This window comes from Ochotona princeps, chromosome 19 (genome assembly GCF_030435755.1).
Source record: "Ochotona princeps isolate mOchPri1 chromosome 19, mOchPri1.hap1, whole genome shotgun sequence".
In the NCBI taxonomy this organism is placed as follows: Eukaryota; Metazoa; Chordata; class Mammalia; order Lagomorpha; family Ochotonidae; genus Ochotona; species Ochotona princeps.
Genome location: NC_080850.1, coordinates 37,172,531 through 37,186,681, shown reverse-complemented (window position 1 = coordinate 37,186,681; position 14,151 = coordinate 37,172,531). Strand labels below are relative to the sequence as shown.

At 46.4% G+C, this 14,151-nt stretch overlaps 1 protein-coding gene across 8 annotated transcripts in view; it reads right to left on the bottom strand.

The window, feature by feature from the left end:
• Positions 1-14,151, bottom strand: part of ACSL6 (acyl-CoA synthetase long chain family member 6) — a 53,002-nt gene that overhangs the window by 5,697 nt on the left and 33,154 nt on the right. For 5 of the 8 annotated variants that reach the window (XM_058677338.1, XM_058677340.1, XM_058677337.1 and 2 more), the window contains 8 exons: positions 13,704-13,799; positions 12,618-12,690; positions 8,799-8,887; positions 8,003-8,119; positions 4,212-4,328; positions 4,052-4,078; positions 3,099-3,200; positions 1,694-1,765 (listed from right to left, as the gene is read on the bottom strand). In XM_058677338.1, coding sequence (XP_058533321.1) covers positions 1,694-1,765; positions 3,099-3,200; positions 4,052-4,078; positions 4,212-4,328; positions 8,003-8,119; positions 8,799-8,887; positions 12,618-12,690; positions 13,704-13,799 — 693 coding nt within the window. Of the gene's footprint in view, positions 1-1,693; positions 1,766-3,098; positions 3,201-4,051; positions 4,079-4,184; positions 4,329-8,002; positions 8,120-8,798; positions 8,888-12,617; positions 12,691-13,703; positions 13,800-14,151 lie in introns of all 8 variants that reach the window. The other 3 variants (XM_058677342.1, XM_058677336.1, XM_004586383.3) reach the window with 1 other exon arrangement.

Here is a 14,151-nt window from a genome sequence, read left to right as displayed (position 1 = left end):
TCATGTTGAGCTGTGGCTCACAACTGGCAGCACACCCTCCGAGCTGAGGCTGGCTGCTGGTCTCCTGAGGTCAGCGGAGGGCGCACACCGGCTGTGGGGGTGAGGCTGCCACAGGCCCACGAAGAGAAGAATGGTACCAGAAGAATCAGGAGGTGACAGTTCTGGCAGTAAAACTAAAGGCTTCCGGGATGCCACATGGCTTCCCTGTATGTGAAGTCACCATGGTGAGGGCAGATTATTAGACCAGAAACTCTGCATAAGGCACGTGGGTGGTCAAGAATACATCTCTTGGGGAAAGCTCTAAACAGAGCACACTGGAAACTTAAGCAAAGTGTAAGTGTCATATGAGTTAGTATTTTCTTAAATCTGGACTTTAGAGGCCTGGGGCAGGTCACACATCCCATTACCAGCAGGGGGCGTACAGGCCCCAAGAATGCACAAAGGATGTGCTAACCCTCTTGGTCTGTGGGACAGCCCGACCTTGAAATCAAACCCCAACCCAACAAGGCTTGGGAACCTCATTAGTGACCTTTGGACAACCGGATCACACAGGATCCAGCTACGCAACTCTGTTTAAAGAAGGGCAATGAAGTCAGTCCTAGAAAATGGGAGATTTACATAATTATGACTCCAAAACAGAGCTTTCATTCAGAAGAATAAACATAATCTGCACAAGTGCCTCAGGCTTTATAATTTAAAAATATATATGCAGATCTTATTCAGGACTTAAGTGTTCTAAGAGTACTGACAAATGGGAGGAAAGCAGTGTTTCTCAAACTGGATTAATACAAAGATCTATTTCAAAGGAAACCAATATTCTTAGAAACTAAAGTATTTAGATTTCCTGAAATTACAATTGTAATCTGAGGAAATTTTTTTTTCAAATACATGCACTTTCACAATTTCATATCTTAAATTGGTTTAAAAATGTTTTTAGGTGGATGATTCCCTTTGTAAATCTCTATCAAGGGAAAATAATCTTTACATAAAAACATTTTAGGTTATTAACAAATAAGCAAATTTAAAATACTGATAAACTTTTCAGGCTCTGAACACTGTATGTAGAGGGAAACCGTAGAAAGACAATTATTTTGATGAAGTTTTTGTTCTACTAAAAAATTATTTTGATAAAATTATTGTTTTGGGAATCAAAACTAATTCTTTTAGAAACTGCAAATTAGTATATCAAGAATTTGCCCCTTTGTGAGGAGCTTTACGTTCTAGCTGACGAGTGTACGTGAGAAGGACCGTGTCTGCTCGTGCATGTGGTTACAAAGCCCCAAAGTGCTGCCAGCCAAAAGAGCCTTTGAGGGCTTGGCATCTGCTGCCAGCACATTTCTCTCTACCCTTTGGGGCCAGTGGGTCCCTGCAGGAACCCAAGTTTTCTGACATCCTCCCAGCCAGAAAGTTAACCCCCTGCAGCCAAGAGGACAGCCACCATGAAGCTAAAAAGTCAGGACTCCAGCCTTCAGTGTCCCAGGCAGCTCAGACACGTGATCCCTGCCGACAGCCAGGATAGCATTTCAGCCCTGGGAGCATCTATGACGGTGAGGAGAGGCCTCACTTGGCCCGTGACCGACTTCAGCTCAGCAGCCCAGCAGTGCACGGGGGCTGTGAGCCAGGGTCATCAGGCATGTGTTTCATTTTTCTCATGGTTGTCAGGGCCCTGGCAAGTGTAGGGGTGGTAAGTTACCTGTTCGAAAGAATGGAGTCCACTTTCTTTTCCTAACCTCACCATATCTTCCAAAATGGCTTTCTTCAGTTCCTGAATCGACCCAAAGGAGGAAAATGACAAGAATACATTTCAAAATGGAGTTACAGCAAACAACACACTTTGAGGAAAGTACAATGGACCATTTGCTAATAGGGCTCCCTAACCACCTCCACCACATGCTGCCTGCCTCCCACCCCAAGCAGCCCTGCTCTCCTTGGCAACACACCGGTCACCACCTCTCAGCAGGTAGAGGTGGCCAAGGAGCAGGCTAAGGACCACTCCAAGGGTTTCAAGCGGATTTTTGCTCAACCAGGTGAGTCCAGGCACCCCCTGAGGAACCCGGGGGCGGGTCGGAGATGTGGGAGGCACGGCTGCTACTGGGACTCAAGGGGCTGAGTCAGAGACAGCCACAGCCGCCCACCGGACCCCACCTGGGCCAGTAGAATGCAGAAGAGTGTGAAGGGACAATGTTCTCCGCAGGAAGAAGTGCACTACTTTCTCAACTCCATGACCATCTCTCCAAACCCAGCAGACTCCAAGTTCACCTATTTGGTATGTGAGAACTTGGCCAGGGCCAGAGCACCTGGGGCCACCCTGACTCTCCTGTTAACCAGCTGTGTGGTCTTGGGCAAGTCATCTCCCTCCTTGGAATAGACAAAGATTTTCTGTGATGTCTCCTGGCTCTAAAAATCATTTACTAAACTTTCTAAGAAATACGAGTTTCCTGGGGCTGGCATGTGGTGTAGTAGGTTAAGCCACCACCTATGGTACCATTATCCAATATATGAAAATATTCATCCTGATCTACATGAAGTGAAACTGACTAAAACCTGGAAGATGGGGTTGCCATTGTGGCACACCAGGTAAAGCTGCCACCTGAGATGCCAGCATCCCATGTGGGTGTTGGTTTGTGTGCAGGCTCCTCTACTTTTGATCCAGCTGCCAGATAACATCCCTGGGAAAGCAGCAGATGATGGCCCAAATGCCACATTGGAAACCTGAATCCCAGCTGTCTTCTGGGCTGAATCCCAGTCCGGCCTCGGCTGTTGTAGCCGTTTTGGGAATGAACCAGTACCTAACAGATCTCTCTCTCTCTCTCTCTCTCTCTCTCTCTCTCTCTTCTCCTTCTCTATCTTCCTCTTTTTCTTTGCATCCCTGCATCCCTCTTTTCTCTCTTTCTGCAACTGTCTTTCAAATAAATAAATAAAATTCTTTCTTCTTTATACAGGTTTCTTCAACAACAATAGGAAAGACAAGTCCCTGGCTTAGGAGTCCGACCAGATTCAAAGCTGTATCAGAAATTCTGTTTCACTGATCTGTATCTCATTACGCATTACCTTTAAATGTTCAACAACCTTTCAGGAAATGGCTCCAAGATACCAACCTTATTTGTGCAGAGCTGTGCATATGTCCCTTCGATTCCCCGCTTCTGGGCCCAAGAGGGCATGACCTCAGGGTCAGGCACAACAATGCCCACCAAAAAGGCCTGCAATGTCCACCAAAGGGAAAGCATGGTCATGACAAAGGCTTCTAGAGTGGCTGTTCATGGTCTAGCACTAAAAATGACATCCCTTTTCTAAAAATATTTGCTTATCAAACATTTGCTCATACGTTATAAAACAGTTCCACCAATATATGTTCCATCCAGCTCCCTACTTGTGGCCTGAGAAAGCAGTAGAGAATGGCCCGAAGCCTTGGGACCCTGCACTCACGTGTGGGAGACCCAGAAGAAGTTCTTGGCTCCTGGCTTCAGATTGGCTCAGCTCTGGCCGTTGTGGCCACTTGGGGAGTGAGCCAGCAGATAGAAGATCTTTCTGTCTCTCCTTTTCTCTGTATATCTACCTTTCCAATGAAAAAATAAATGTTTGAGGGGGAAAAAAGGCCTTCCAGATAATGTAGTCCAAGTAAGGTGAACTGTAACCAGCACCATCTTTTTTGCTGTACACATTTACCTGTAAAGTTAACTTCCCTACTTAAAAATTATACCAGAAGAAACTTTGTATCTTGCTTCAGCATGTTAGCTCAGAAACCTCTCCTGGAAGGAGGTCGAGCACAGTACGGCAGTTCAGGAAATGTATTATTGGACCAAACTCCAAGTAATCTAGATTTCTCCTTTAAAAAAGGAAATTTCTCTCAAGGTTTAAAACACATAGGAGATTCCAGGTACCTAACTGAGAGGGGTATTGACTCTGCATTCCCCAGCAGATCCCATAAGCATGTGGAGGGCAGACCTGCTGGGGAGCCTCACCTTCAAGCTGTCCCCGTGGACGCAAACCTGGTCAGGGGCCTCACCTTCAAGCTGTCCCCATGAACGTAGACCTGGTGGGGGGCCCTCACCTTCAAGCTGTCCCCATGGACGTAGACCTGGTCAGGGGCCTCACCTTCAAGCTGTCCAAGTGGACGCAGACCTGGTGGAGGGCCCTCACCTTCAAGCTGTCCCCATGGATGCAGACCTGGTGGGGGGCCTCACCTTCAAGCTGTCCCCGTGGACGTAGACCTGCGCCACAGGCTCACTGCGGGTGTAGATGTTTTCAATCTTCTCGGGTGCGATATATTCTCCCTGAGCGAGTTTAAATATGTGCTTTTTCCGGTCGATAATTTTAAGAGTTCCTTCCTGTGGAGTTGGGCGAACAGCTTCATAAACAAGCAGCCCCTCCAAGCCAGGCCCCTGCCCGCCCCACCCTGCAGACTCTGTCCCAAGCTGCGCCCCCACCTGCTGCTTCTGCCTCACTGAGCTGCTGCACAGCCAGAGAGCCCCCAGGTGCCAAAGGCTGAAGGCATCTGAGTGCTGCTGTGAAGACTTGACCTTTTTAAAAATGTCTCCGATACTATTCAAAATCAGGAATACACTTACGCCTCTATGAAAAACTTCTACCTAAATTTTAATTATGAATTGTTCAATTTTGTACATGCTGGTCCAGAAAAAAAGAAAAAATACAAGGCTTCAGGGGTCAGCCCATGCCTCAACAAGTTAGGACTCCACCCTCAAACACCTGCATCTCCTATGGGTATCAGTTTGTGTCCTAGCTGCTCTACTTCCCATCGAGCTCCCTGCTTGTGGCCTGGGAAAGCAGCAGACGACGGCCCAAAGCCTTGACACCCTGCACCCGCGTGGGAGACCTGGCCCTTGGCTTCAGATCATCTCAGCTACAGCCACTGTGGTCAACTGGGGAGTGAACCAATGGATGGAAGATTTTTCTCTCTGTCTCTTCTTTTCTCTGTAAAACTCTGCCTTTCCAATAAAAAGAAATAAATCTTTAAAAAGAAAGAACTTCACCAACTCATTCAATGAATTGACCCTAACACCATAATGGAATTGTACACAAAAGGAAAACCAGAGGTCAGTTCACCATGAACGTAAATGTAAAGGCCAAACACAATGTTTTGATACAGTTTTCTGAAAGTCCTATCATGGTTAAGTTGGTGTTATGGGGTGAGTAAGATTTGTGTCCCCAAAATTCATGCAGCTCTTTAAACTTCCATGTTAATGGTTGTAGGCTGAAGAATGGAGACTTGGCCTGCAGCTGACAGGTGGGTCAAGAGGATTTTCAGGTCCCCTGAAGGCAGGACATCAGAGCAAAGTTCTCACAGAAGAGCTGATTGTCTAAGTTCAAGTTCTGCCTCACTGTTCTCTCTGCTTCCCGGCTCACCATGTGATGGTTTCTCAGCTCCTGCCACATCCCGCAGCACTATCAGCCAATAGGACCTCCAGGACTGCTATCTCTGGCTGTGAGCATAAAGAAGCCTTTCCTGCCCAAGAAGCTGCTCCTAGGTATTTCAATTAAAGTAGCCCAAAATGGACTTATACAACTAGGGATGCACGACTCTCTTGACATAAGAAATACAGAAAGAACAAGCAGCTCGGAGCTGTAGTAACAACTTTCACTTTAATATCTATCATGTAAGGAGCCGGTACAGTAGCCTAGTGGCTAAAGCCCTTGCCTTGCATGCACCAGGATCCCATATGGGTGCCGGTTTATATCCCAGCCTCTCCACTTCCCATCCAGCTCCCTGTCTGTGGTCTGGGAAAGCAGTGGAGGATGGCTCAAAGCTTGGGACCCTGCACCCATGTGGAAGACCCAGAAAAAGCTCCTGGCTTCAGATTGGCTTAGCTCTGGCCACTGCGGCTACTTGGGGAATAAGCCAACATATGAAAGATGTTCCTCTCTGTCTCTCCTTCTCTCTGTAAATGACTTTCCAATAAAAATAAATAAATCTTTTTTAAAAAAAAAAGAGTAATGACGACGTGAAAAATTGTCTCCCACAGAGACTGCCTGCCTGCTGTCTGCTCCAGGCTCCACGCCAGCACAACATGGGCTGCTACATGGAAATTCATTCTCTCGCTTCTCACAAGCCCCTGGTTGCTGGATTCAAGGGACATGGATCAGCAGCATACTTGGGGTTTTGTAGGGTGTCCAACTGTAAGGGCCAGCTTTCAGAAATCTCTTATGAAATGACATGAAGGGTGGGCAAGGGTTCCCCGGCTGATGGCATGACCCACTTTCTACAGGTGTCCAGGGCCCCCTGGCCTCTCTGACCCACTTAATCTCCCCTTAATCTCCAGGAACCTTCAATTATTACAGCTTGCTGCACAGTATTAGGGTAACTCTTCCGTATGTGCCAATCCCCTGGCCCAATAGTCCTGCTTTGGATCGTGAGACTTGGGTCCAGTGGGTGTCTGTCCCATAGGAAGTGTGCCCTCCATGCCATGCTTACTACAACAGACTGATAACTAAAGACATTAGTGTTCCCCGAGCAGAGTTCCTAGCCCAGGGCACATTCTGGGGTTACTCCTGTGTCTGCCCCAAGTATGAGGGTTTCTCATTGTGAAATACAGAGATCCAAGTAAGTACAAATCAGTGTACCTGCCCCTTGGCCCCCTCATACAACCACTCAAAATGACCACGTGAAACCTTTACAACTTCCTGTAGACTCAGGAGGGAAGCCCAGGGCAGGCTGCACCAGGCAAAGGCTTTTCCTGGTCAAAGCATTTCCCCAGTGTCTCCCAGGTGCCAGGCAGTGAGCTAACCTTGTGTGTGCCTCACCAAAGTAACTATATCAGGTAATGATGTGATTATCATCCCCCACCTTAAGAAGGAGAAAATGAGGCAGACTTGTTTGGGTTTGGATAAAAACCAGGGGCCACAGCCATCCTACCCTGAAGGCTCACTGTACCTTGCAAGGAGTTAAGGTAGGGGCCTAGAGAAGGATACGGTTTTGTTCAGGGTCACAGAAGCAATGTCAGTAGAACCAAAAGAACTCGGGCACCCTCCAGCCTGGCTTCAGGCTTCTTCCTTTGTCTGGTGCCACCTGTTAGGGGCCAGCATCCATGCCACTCAAAAGAACTTAGTCCCTGCTCCATCAACTTCACCACCACACACCCACTACCAGAGCTTGCAGAAACTCCTAAACACGGGGAGTCCAACCCCAAGACCCAGTTGTCCCCTCCCGCACAGGTTCTTCATCACCTTCACCAAGAAGAGAGCAAGGGGAAGCTCTGGGGGCCGTGAAAGAAAGAATTCCCTAATCCCAAAGGGTGGGGGCCAGCACCATGGCATAGCAGTAAATGCCATGTGCAATGCTGGCATCCCTTATAGGCATCAGTTCGTTTTCCAGCTGCTCCACTTCTGATACAGCTCATTGCTAATGGCCAGGGAGAGCAGCAGCAGATGGCCCAAATACCTGGGACTCTGCTACTCATATGAGAGACCTGGATGGAGTCCCTGGTCACTGCCATTGACCTGGCCCAGCCATGGTCACTGCAGCTATCTGGAAAATGAACAAATGGATGGAAGATCTCTGTCTTTCCCTCTCTGCAATGTTTTATTTGAAAGGTAGATTTTACAGAGAGAAGGAGACACAGAGAGAAAAATTTTCCTTCTGCTGGATCACTCTACATATGGCCATAACAGCCAGATCTGAGCTGATCTGAAGCTGGGGGTCAGGAACTTCTTTCTTCCCCCTCTCCTGCTTGGGCGCATGGTCCCAAGCACATGGACCATCTTCTGCTGCTATCTGAAGCGATAAGCAGAGAGATGGATTGGAAGTGGAGCAGCCAGGACACAAACTGGTGCCCATACGGGATGCCAGCACTAGCAGGCAGACCAGCCTGCTATGCCACCTTGTCAGCCCCTATATAAATAAAGCTTTAAAAAAAAAAGGTGTTCCTTAGTGATGGATTGTCAGGGAAGACACGGAGAAGGTTCCTCCTTAGTGGGCTACATTATGTATGTCCTCCCCACCCCCGACTGCTGAAGTGAAACGCCATTATTCCCAGTGTATACGCACCGGCAGCCACCTGCCGATGTCTCCAGTGTGAAGCCAGCCATCACTGTCCAGGGCCTCCTGTGTATTCTTCGGATCTTTCAAGTAGCCTTTGAACACATTTGGTCCTCTCACACATATCTGCAGAGAAAACCGCCATGGCTTCCCTTAGCCGTGGCACAAGGAATGCAACAAAGAGAGGACACAACCAGACACACAGAGAAGGTACTCTGTCCCCCAGGAAAGCCTGGGGGAAACTGTGGAGCTAGAAAAGGAGGATAGGTAGCAACCACCAGCCATCTGCACTTTTCTTGGGTTCTCTCTCTCCAGCAGTGCCTTCCCCATCTCCTCCCAACATGCCCTTTGAGAGGCCTCGGCCATCTCTTCTTCCTCTGAGGTCCTCTGGCCTCAGCATGTGCTGCTTTGCCACCCTTGATTGGGTCTCATACAGATGCCGGGGGCTTGTTCATTCCAGCACGAATGCCAAGCCTTCCAATGCCCACTCCCATGGAGTGAGCTAGCAACCCCGGCCTCGGGTCTCTGGGACAGATGACATTACAGCAGGCTATGCCACATTTTAAAAAGAACTTCAAATACTCAGAACTCAGAAATCTTGATTTAGATCAGCTGAGTCCCAGCCATGCAGGTTGGTTACTGTGTAAACAGGAGAGGGGATGTTGAATTTAGTAGAGTCAAACTGGTGATTTAAACAACTTTATGTACCAGGAGGCAGTGGAAGAGGTCATACTCTCTGTTCCTGTTTGCGTGCGCTCACTCACATGGCACCCACAGACATGAATGGCTAAGTCCTGAGGTTTACCTCTCCCTCTCCTTTGCTGGTCCAGTAGTTCAGTTCCTCGACGTCAACGAGCTTGATGTGGTTGCAGGGCAGAGGCGCCCCCACGTGTCCTAGGACACCAACAAGAAAGCATCTGTCAGTGTCATGGCAGTCTCAGCACTGAAGATGCTCCAGGCCCCAGTCAGAGTGGGAAATTGTGGGTGGGAAACATGCTTAGATGCCACTTGTCCCAGCTGGTAGTGAATGATGAGAGTTCTAGAGAAAGCAAAGGCTAATCATTTCCCCAGACTCTTGTTTTACACCCGATTCTTAAAGAGTAGGCAGGCGGGGAGTGCAGGGAAATCTTTCAGGACCATAAAAAGAGTGAGAAAAAAGTACAATATAGCCTATCAAGATCAAATCTGGTAATTCATAGATAACAGACTCAAAGTGGCACTAAACAACAATAAAACTACTATACCAATGCATGAGGGGGGAATCGGGTGCGATCCTGACAACCTCTTAACAGGAGGTCATGTGCGTGGAGCAGGGGAGCACTCCAGGGTGGAGCAGGTGGTAAGGAGAAAGCCTGGATCCCAACCATGAAGACTCCCAGACCTTCACCACAAACTATTAATACGAGCAACAAGGACTATATCCCAACTGCCAAGGAGGCCACAGGGAATTGGATGCCCTCGGAGGCCGAGTACTCTGAGGTCACCCACCCCCAACCGGAGCTTCCACAGGGGATGGAAGAAGTCCAAACACTACAGTGCAGAAACCAACGTCATCGGAAAGACAACCAGAAGCCCTGAGTGGTCTGCAGAAACAGAAGAACAATAAACGTCCTTCCGGACCAGGGAGGAGAGCTTTCTCTGGTCCGAGACTGGCTCCACCTCTGGACCCCCCCTCCCTCGCAATGACCATCGGGATCGCTTCGAAAACCCCTCACAGCAAACAAACAATCATACAAACTAAAAAAAAAAAAAAAACCTAAAATAAATAAACAACAGAAAGTAGAACTTGAAATCTGACAGGAAAGAGCTGGCATGGATTGGCTCATGCCTCGCTGGGTGGATCACAAAGATTAGTTTTACTCCTCACCATGGTGCTGAGGATTTTCCTGCACACTCCCCCCCCAAAAAAAAAAAAAAAAATGTTCTGCACCTAAAATGTTGACATATATCTTGTTAGAGTTACAAGCCAGTCTGGATTATCCTAAAATCTGCCAAGATCAGCAAAATTTTACTTCAACACAACAACTGGCTAAATACTAAGATGAAATGGACACGAAACAGCTGAATGGTGCCTTATGGCCATTTTAAGGTATAGAGCAGCCGGTCCTGTATATGAACTAAATTGAAATGTCAATGAGCTAATCATAGGTTGTGGCTAGGACTTGTTTTCCTTTTTTTTTTTTTTTTCTTTTTAATACACTGGTTACTCAAAACCATGTCAATTCCATAACATTGCAAATTGCTGTTGATGTTATATTGGGACTCTTAATTGACTGTGATGATATTCTGCCAGCTCAAACTTCAGACCAGAAAAGGTCTCCCCAAGAAACTGTTCAACCAATCTGGACAATAAGTAGCTGGACTCTATGCTTGGTATATGTTTGCAATGAAAGAATCTTGATTGAATTTGAACTGTAATACTGCATCAAGGTGGAGGAATCCACCGGGGGGAGGGGAGGGGGAGGGAGGGGGGGATTCCCAGAGCCTATGAAACTGTCACATAATGCAAAATAATTAACAATAAAAAAAAAAAAAAAAAAAAAAAAAAAAAGAGTAGGCAGGCACACGTGGCCCAGGACCACACTGCACAGAGTCCTTAAGTACAGAGAGAGATATAAAATGCACTATCAACTACAGGGTCATAATTTCTGATAACTGTGCCCACCTTAAAACATCTTTCCCATATCTTGGTTTGGGTATCATAAAATATAGCCACTATTGCTTTCTTCCAGGCATTAGACTGTTGATTAATGTGGATAGGAATCTGCTAGAAATCCTGTTAGACTATATATTCTGTCCTAGTGGGCTGGAATGAGCAATGATATTATTTATTACAGGCACCAAGGTGATGCTGTTATTATAGTTGGATAACAAAGGAACAGAAAAGCAGGCTAAGGTAACTTGAGCCCCAAAATAAAACTCGAGGTTTTTTCTTAATATTATGTATTCCAACCACAAAAGTACATCTAAGTCATTCTCTCTAGTCATTGTGGTAATTGCATAATCCAAGGACAACATGGATGCTTTTGTTTAAGTAAGTACTAGCCAAGGTTCTGAAAGAAGAGTGACCCAGGTACAGGAAAAACAAAGTTGTGACATTTTGATCACTCTTGTAAAAAAACAGGCTGCTGAATCCTTTACAGTAACATACAAAGGTATCTATCCTCTCTTACCAACACCACTGCAAGGATCCATGGTAAAGATGAATTTACTAATGGCAAAATGATCCAAGAATTTATTAGGAATCTTTAAAGAGTTTTTGAGAAAATCATATTACGTGTGTGTGTTTGTATAAAATATGCATGGATTTCAAAGTTTTCTGCACCAATTTTTCATTCCATTTTCCACTAAATTTTTGAAATTCCTTCCTATACAGAAAATGCTGTTTCAGCTAGAGTATAAGGAGACAAAACTCAGGAAAAAAAAAAAAAAACTTTAATCCTTGACTTGGCCAAATATAATTTCAATTTAGAATGTGGTTATCACATTTATGCTACCTCAGATATTCTGAAAATAGTATTTTACTAATAAGCATATTTCTTCAGTATATACCTTATCCCAAATTTTTCAGTATACCGTTGAGCCAACTTAAGCATAAAGAATGGCCCAAGGCTCACAGAGAAAGTTGGAAACCTGAAGGATTCTTGCATGCAGTGGTTTTCAGATTCTCCCTGTCTCTGGTGTAAATCTACTGATGGACAACACACGGGCTCCCTGTCACAGGATCATCTCCCTCTTGCCCTGAAAGAGAAATCTCAGAATGGGGGTGTAGAAGGGAGCTGCTGCCCTTGGAGGTTTCCACTGTTTTCTAGTCATTAATATCCCAAGAGATCCTGGTTCCTAAAGGGTCTCTGAAATGACTCTTTCAGAAATAGTGCTGGGCCTGGTGCCGTGGTCTAGTGGCTAAAGTCCTCGCCTTCAACGCGCCAGGATCCCATATGGGCGCCGGTTCTAATCCCGGCAGCCCCACTTCCCATCTAGCTCCCTGCTTGTGGCCTGGGAAAGCAGTCGAGGACGGCCCAAAGCCTTGGGACCCTGCACCCGTGTGGGAGACCTGGAAGAGCTCCTGGCTTTGGCCGCTGTGGTCACTTGGGGAGTGAATCATCGGATGGAAGATCTTCCTTTCTGTCTCTCCTCCTCTCTCTCTCTCTTTCTCTCTCTGTACATATATATCTGACTTTGCAATAAAAATAAATAAATCTTAAAAAAAAAGAAGTAGTGTTCTGGCCATATGAATCTGTCTCTTCCTTAAATTCCACATCTGATTCCCAGTGTGTTTGTTTCATTCTAAAATGACTGAAAGCAAAACTGTGTGGCATCTAAAATGTATAAAATAAAAAATTCTAATAAAGGCATTTTTACACCTGGAGCTGCATCAGGTGACCTATTATTTCCTTTTCTTTCTTTTCTCTTTTACTTCTAACAAAACTTCTGTTCACCTCTAAAATAAGGAAAACACAAAAATGTGTGCTAGGAAAACCCCAATAGACACATAGTGCTACAACCCAGACATAACCACCATTCACTTTACATGCAGATTCTCTTCCTCCACAGCAGCTTTAAAACCTCCTGCCTCCACCTGGCAGTGGCCTATGAAGCACTCCCACGCCTCCAGCCATCCTACCTGAGGTCCAGTCCCCTGGTGTGGTGAAGGTACATCCAGCTGTGCACTCAGTTTGGCCATAACCTTCATAAACCTTCAAGCAAAACATGGGAAACCACAATGTGGACTCCTTCCCCCTCCCATCCCTACCAGCCGAGCAGCTGCCCTCTCCAGCCAGTTAACTTCCCTTGGATGCGAGGGCCACTCCATTTTGAAGTTAGTGGACAGGGGGCCGGGGGTGAGGGTGCTGGGCTTTGGTGACCCAAGATGAAACTGAATGCAGACAAGCAGGCCACTTTTGCTTGAAAGAAGTGGTTTTGTTTTGTTTTCTCCCAGACATTTAGTAGATAAAGTCATGTAATCTGGATAATGATATCTGACCACTGACTTGATTTTTCTTTTGGATATTGCATGTTAGGTAAACATTTAAACAACCCACTACATGTTTTGTCCCTGTAAGATGTTCCCCTCCAGAGCATGGCTGATTTGCATGAAAACACCACGTGGGAGAGTCTGCCTTTAGAAGGGGTCAGGCCTCATTGGTGTGAGATAGGACAAACATGTAAGAACCTCAGTGGCTCATTAAGCATGTAGGCATGCTCGGTCATGAATTAGATACTTTTACTTTACTTAACAAAACTCAACAGCCACAACCATGTCCCAACATGCTACATATGTGAGAAATTAATAAGCATCAATTGAATGGATAAATGAATGAAGAAGTCTTTCAAAGCTTACTAAAGCAAGTAACAACAACCACATGAGCGTTACCTCCTCCCTGTGCTCTTTTCCTAGGCCGGGAGAAGAGATGAATGCACTCTGCGGGCTGGGGATGCAGAACAGGAGCAGGGGCCTCTCCAGAACACTGATGGCCCATGTTTAGGCTAACTGATCCCTTTGTCCTTTGCTGAAAACTTGCAAGCACCAAGGGAAAGGAACTTCCCAGAGTTAACACACCTGGGCTTGCCAGAAAGTAACAAGGCCACCCTGGTCTTCATCCCACACAAATCGTGCCCGTTAGATCTTTCTCTGTACGCTGGATGTCATACTACTTCCCTGTCCAACACACGTGCCTCTGTCTCCAAGAAAGGCCACCCGTGTCAATACCTGGCATCCCAGAGCTGCCCGGAGGAATCCCAAGACTGCTGGCGATACAGGAGCTGCTCCAGTAACAATCATCCGCACACACCCACCAAGACTGGCCTGTAGGGACAGAGAGGCACCCGCCTAAGACAGAGGCCTGTGATGGCATCCAGCCCATTCAGGCCCCATCCAAGGTCTACACTCAACCACTGGACCCTAATTGCATCATGGAAGATACAGGAGTTCAGGAAGTCCCTCCGTGCTCCAAATGATAAATCCAACCTTCCCAGCTACTCAACCTATATGACCAGCTTTTCCAAGGAACGTGCTATTCCTCTGCTATAATATGGGTTCTTGCTTCCTTGAAATACACAGCTGCTTCTTCACCCTCCTGTCATTCACAAAGCATTCAAGCAATTACTTAGAACAATTTCTTCCAACCTCCATTTTAATGGCATTTTCTTTTTTCATG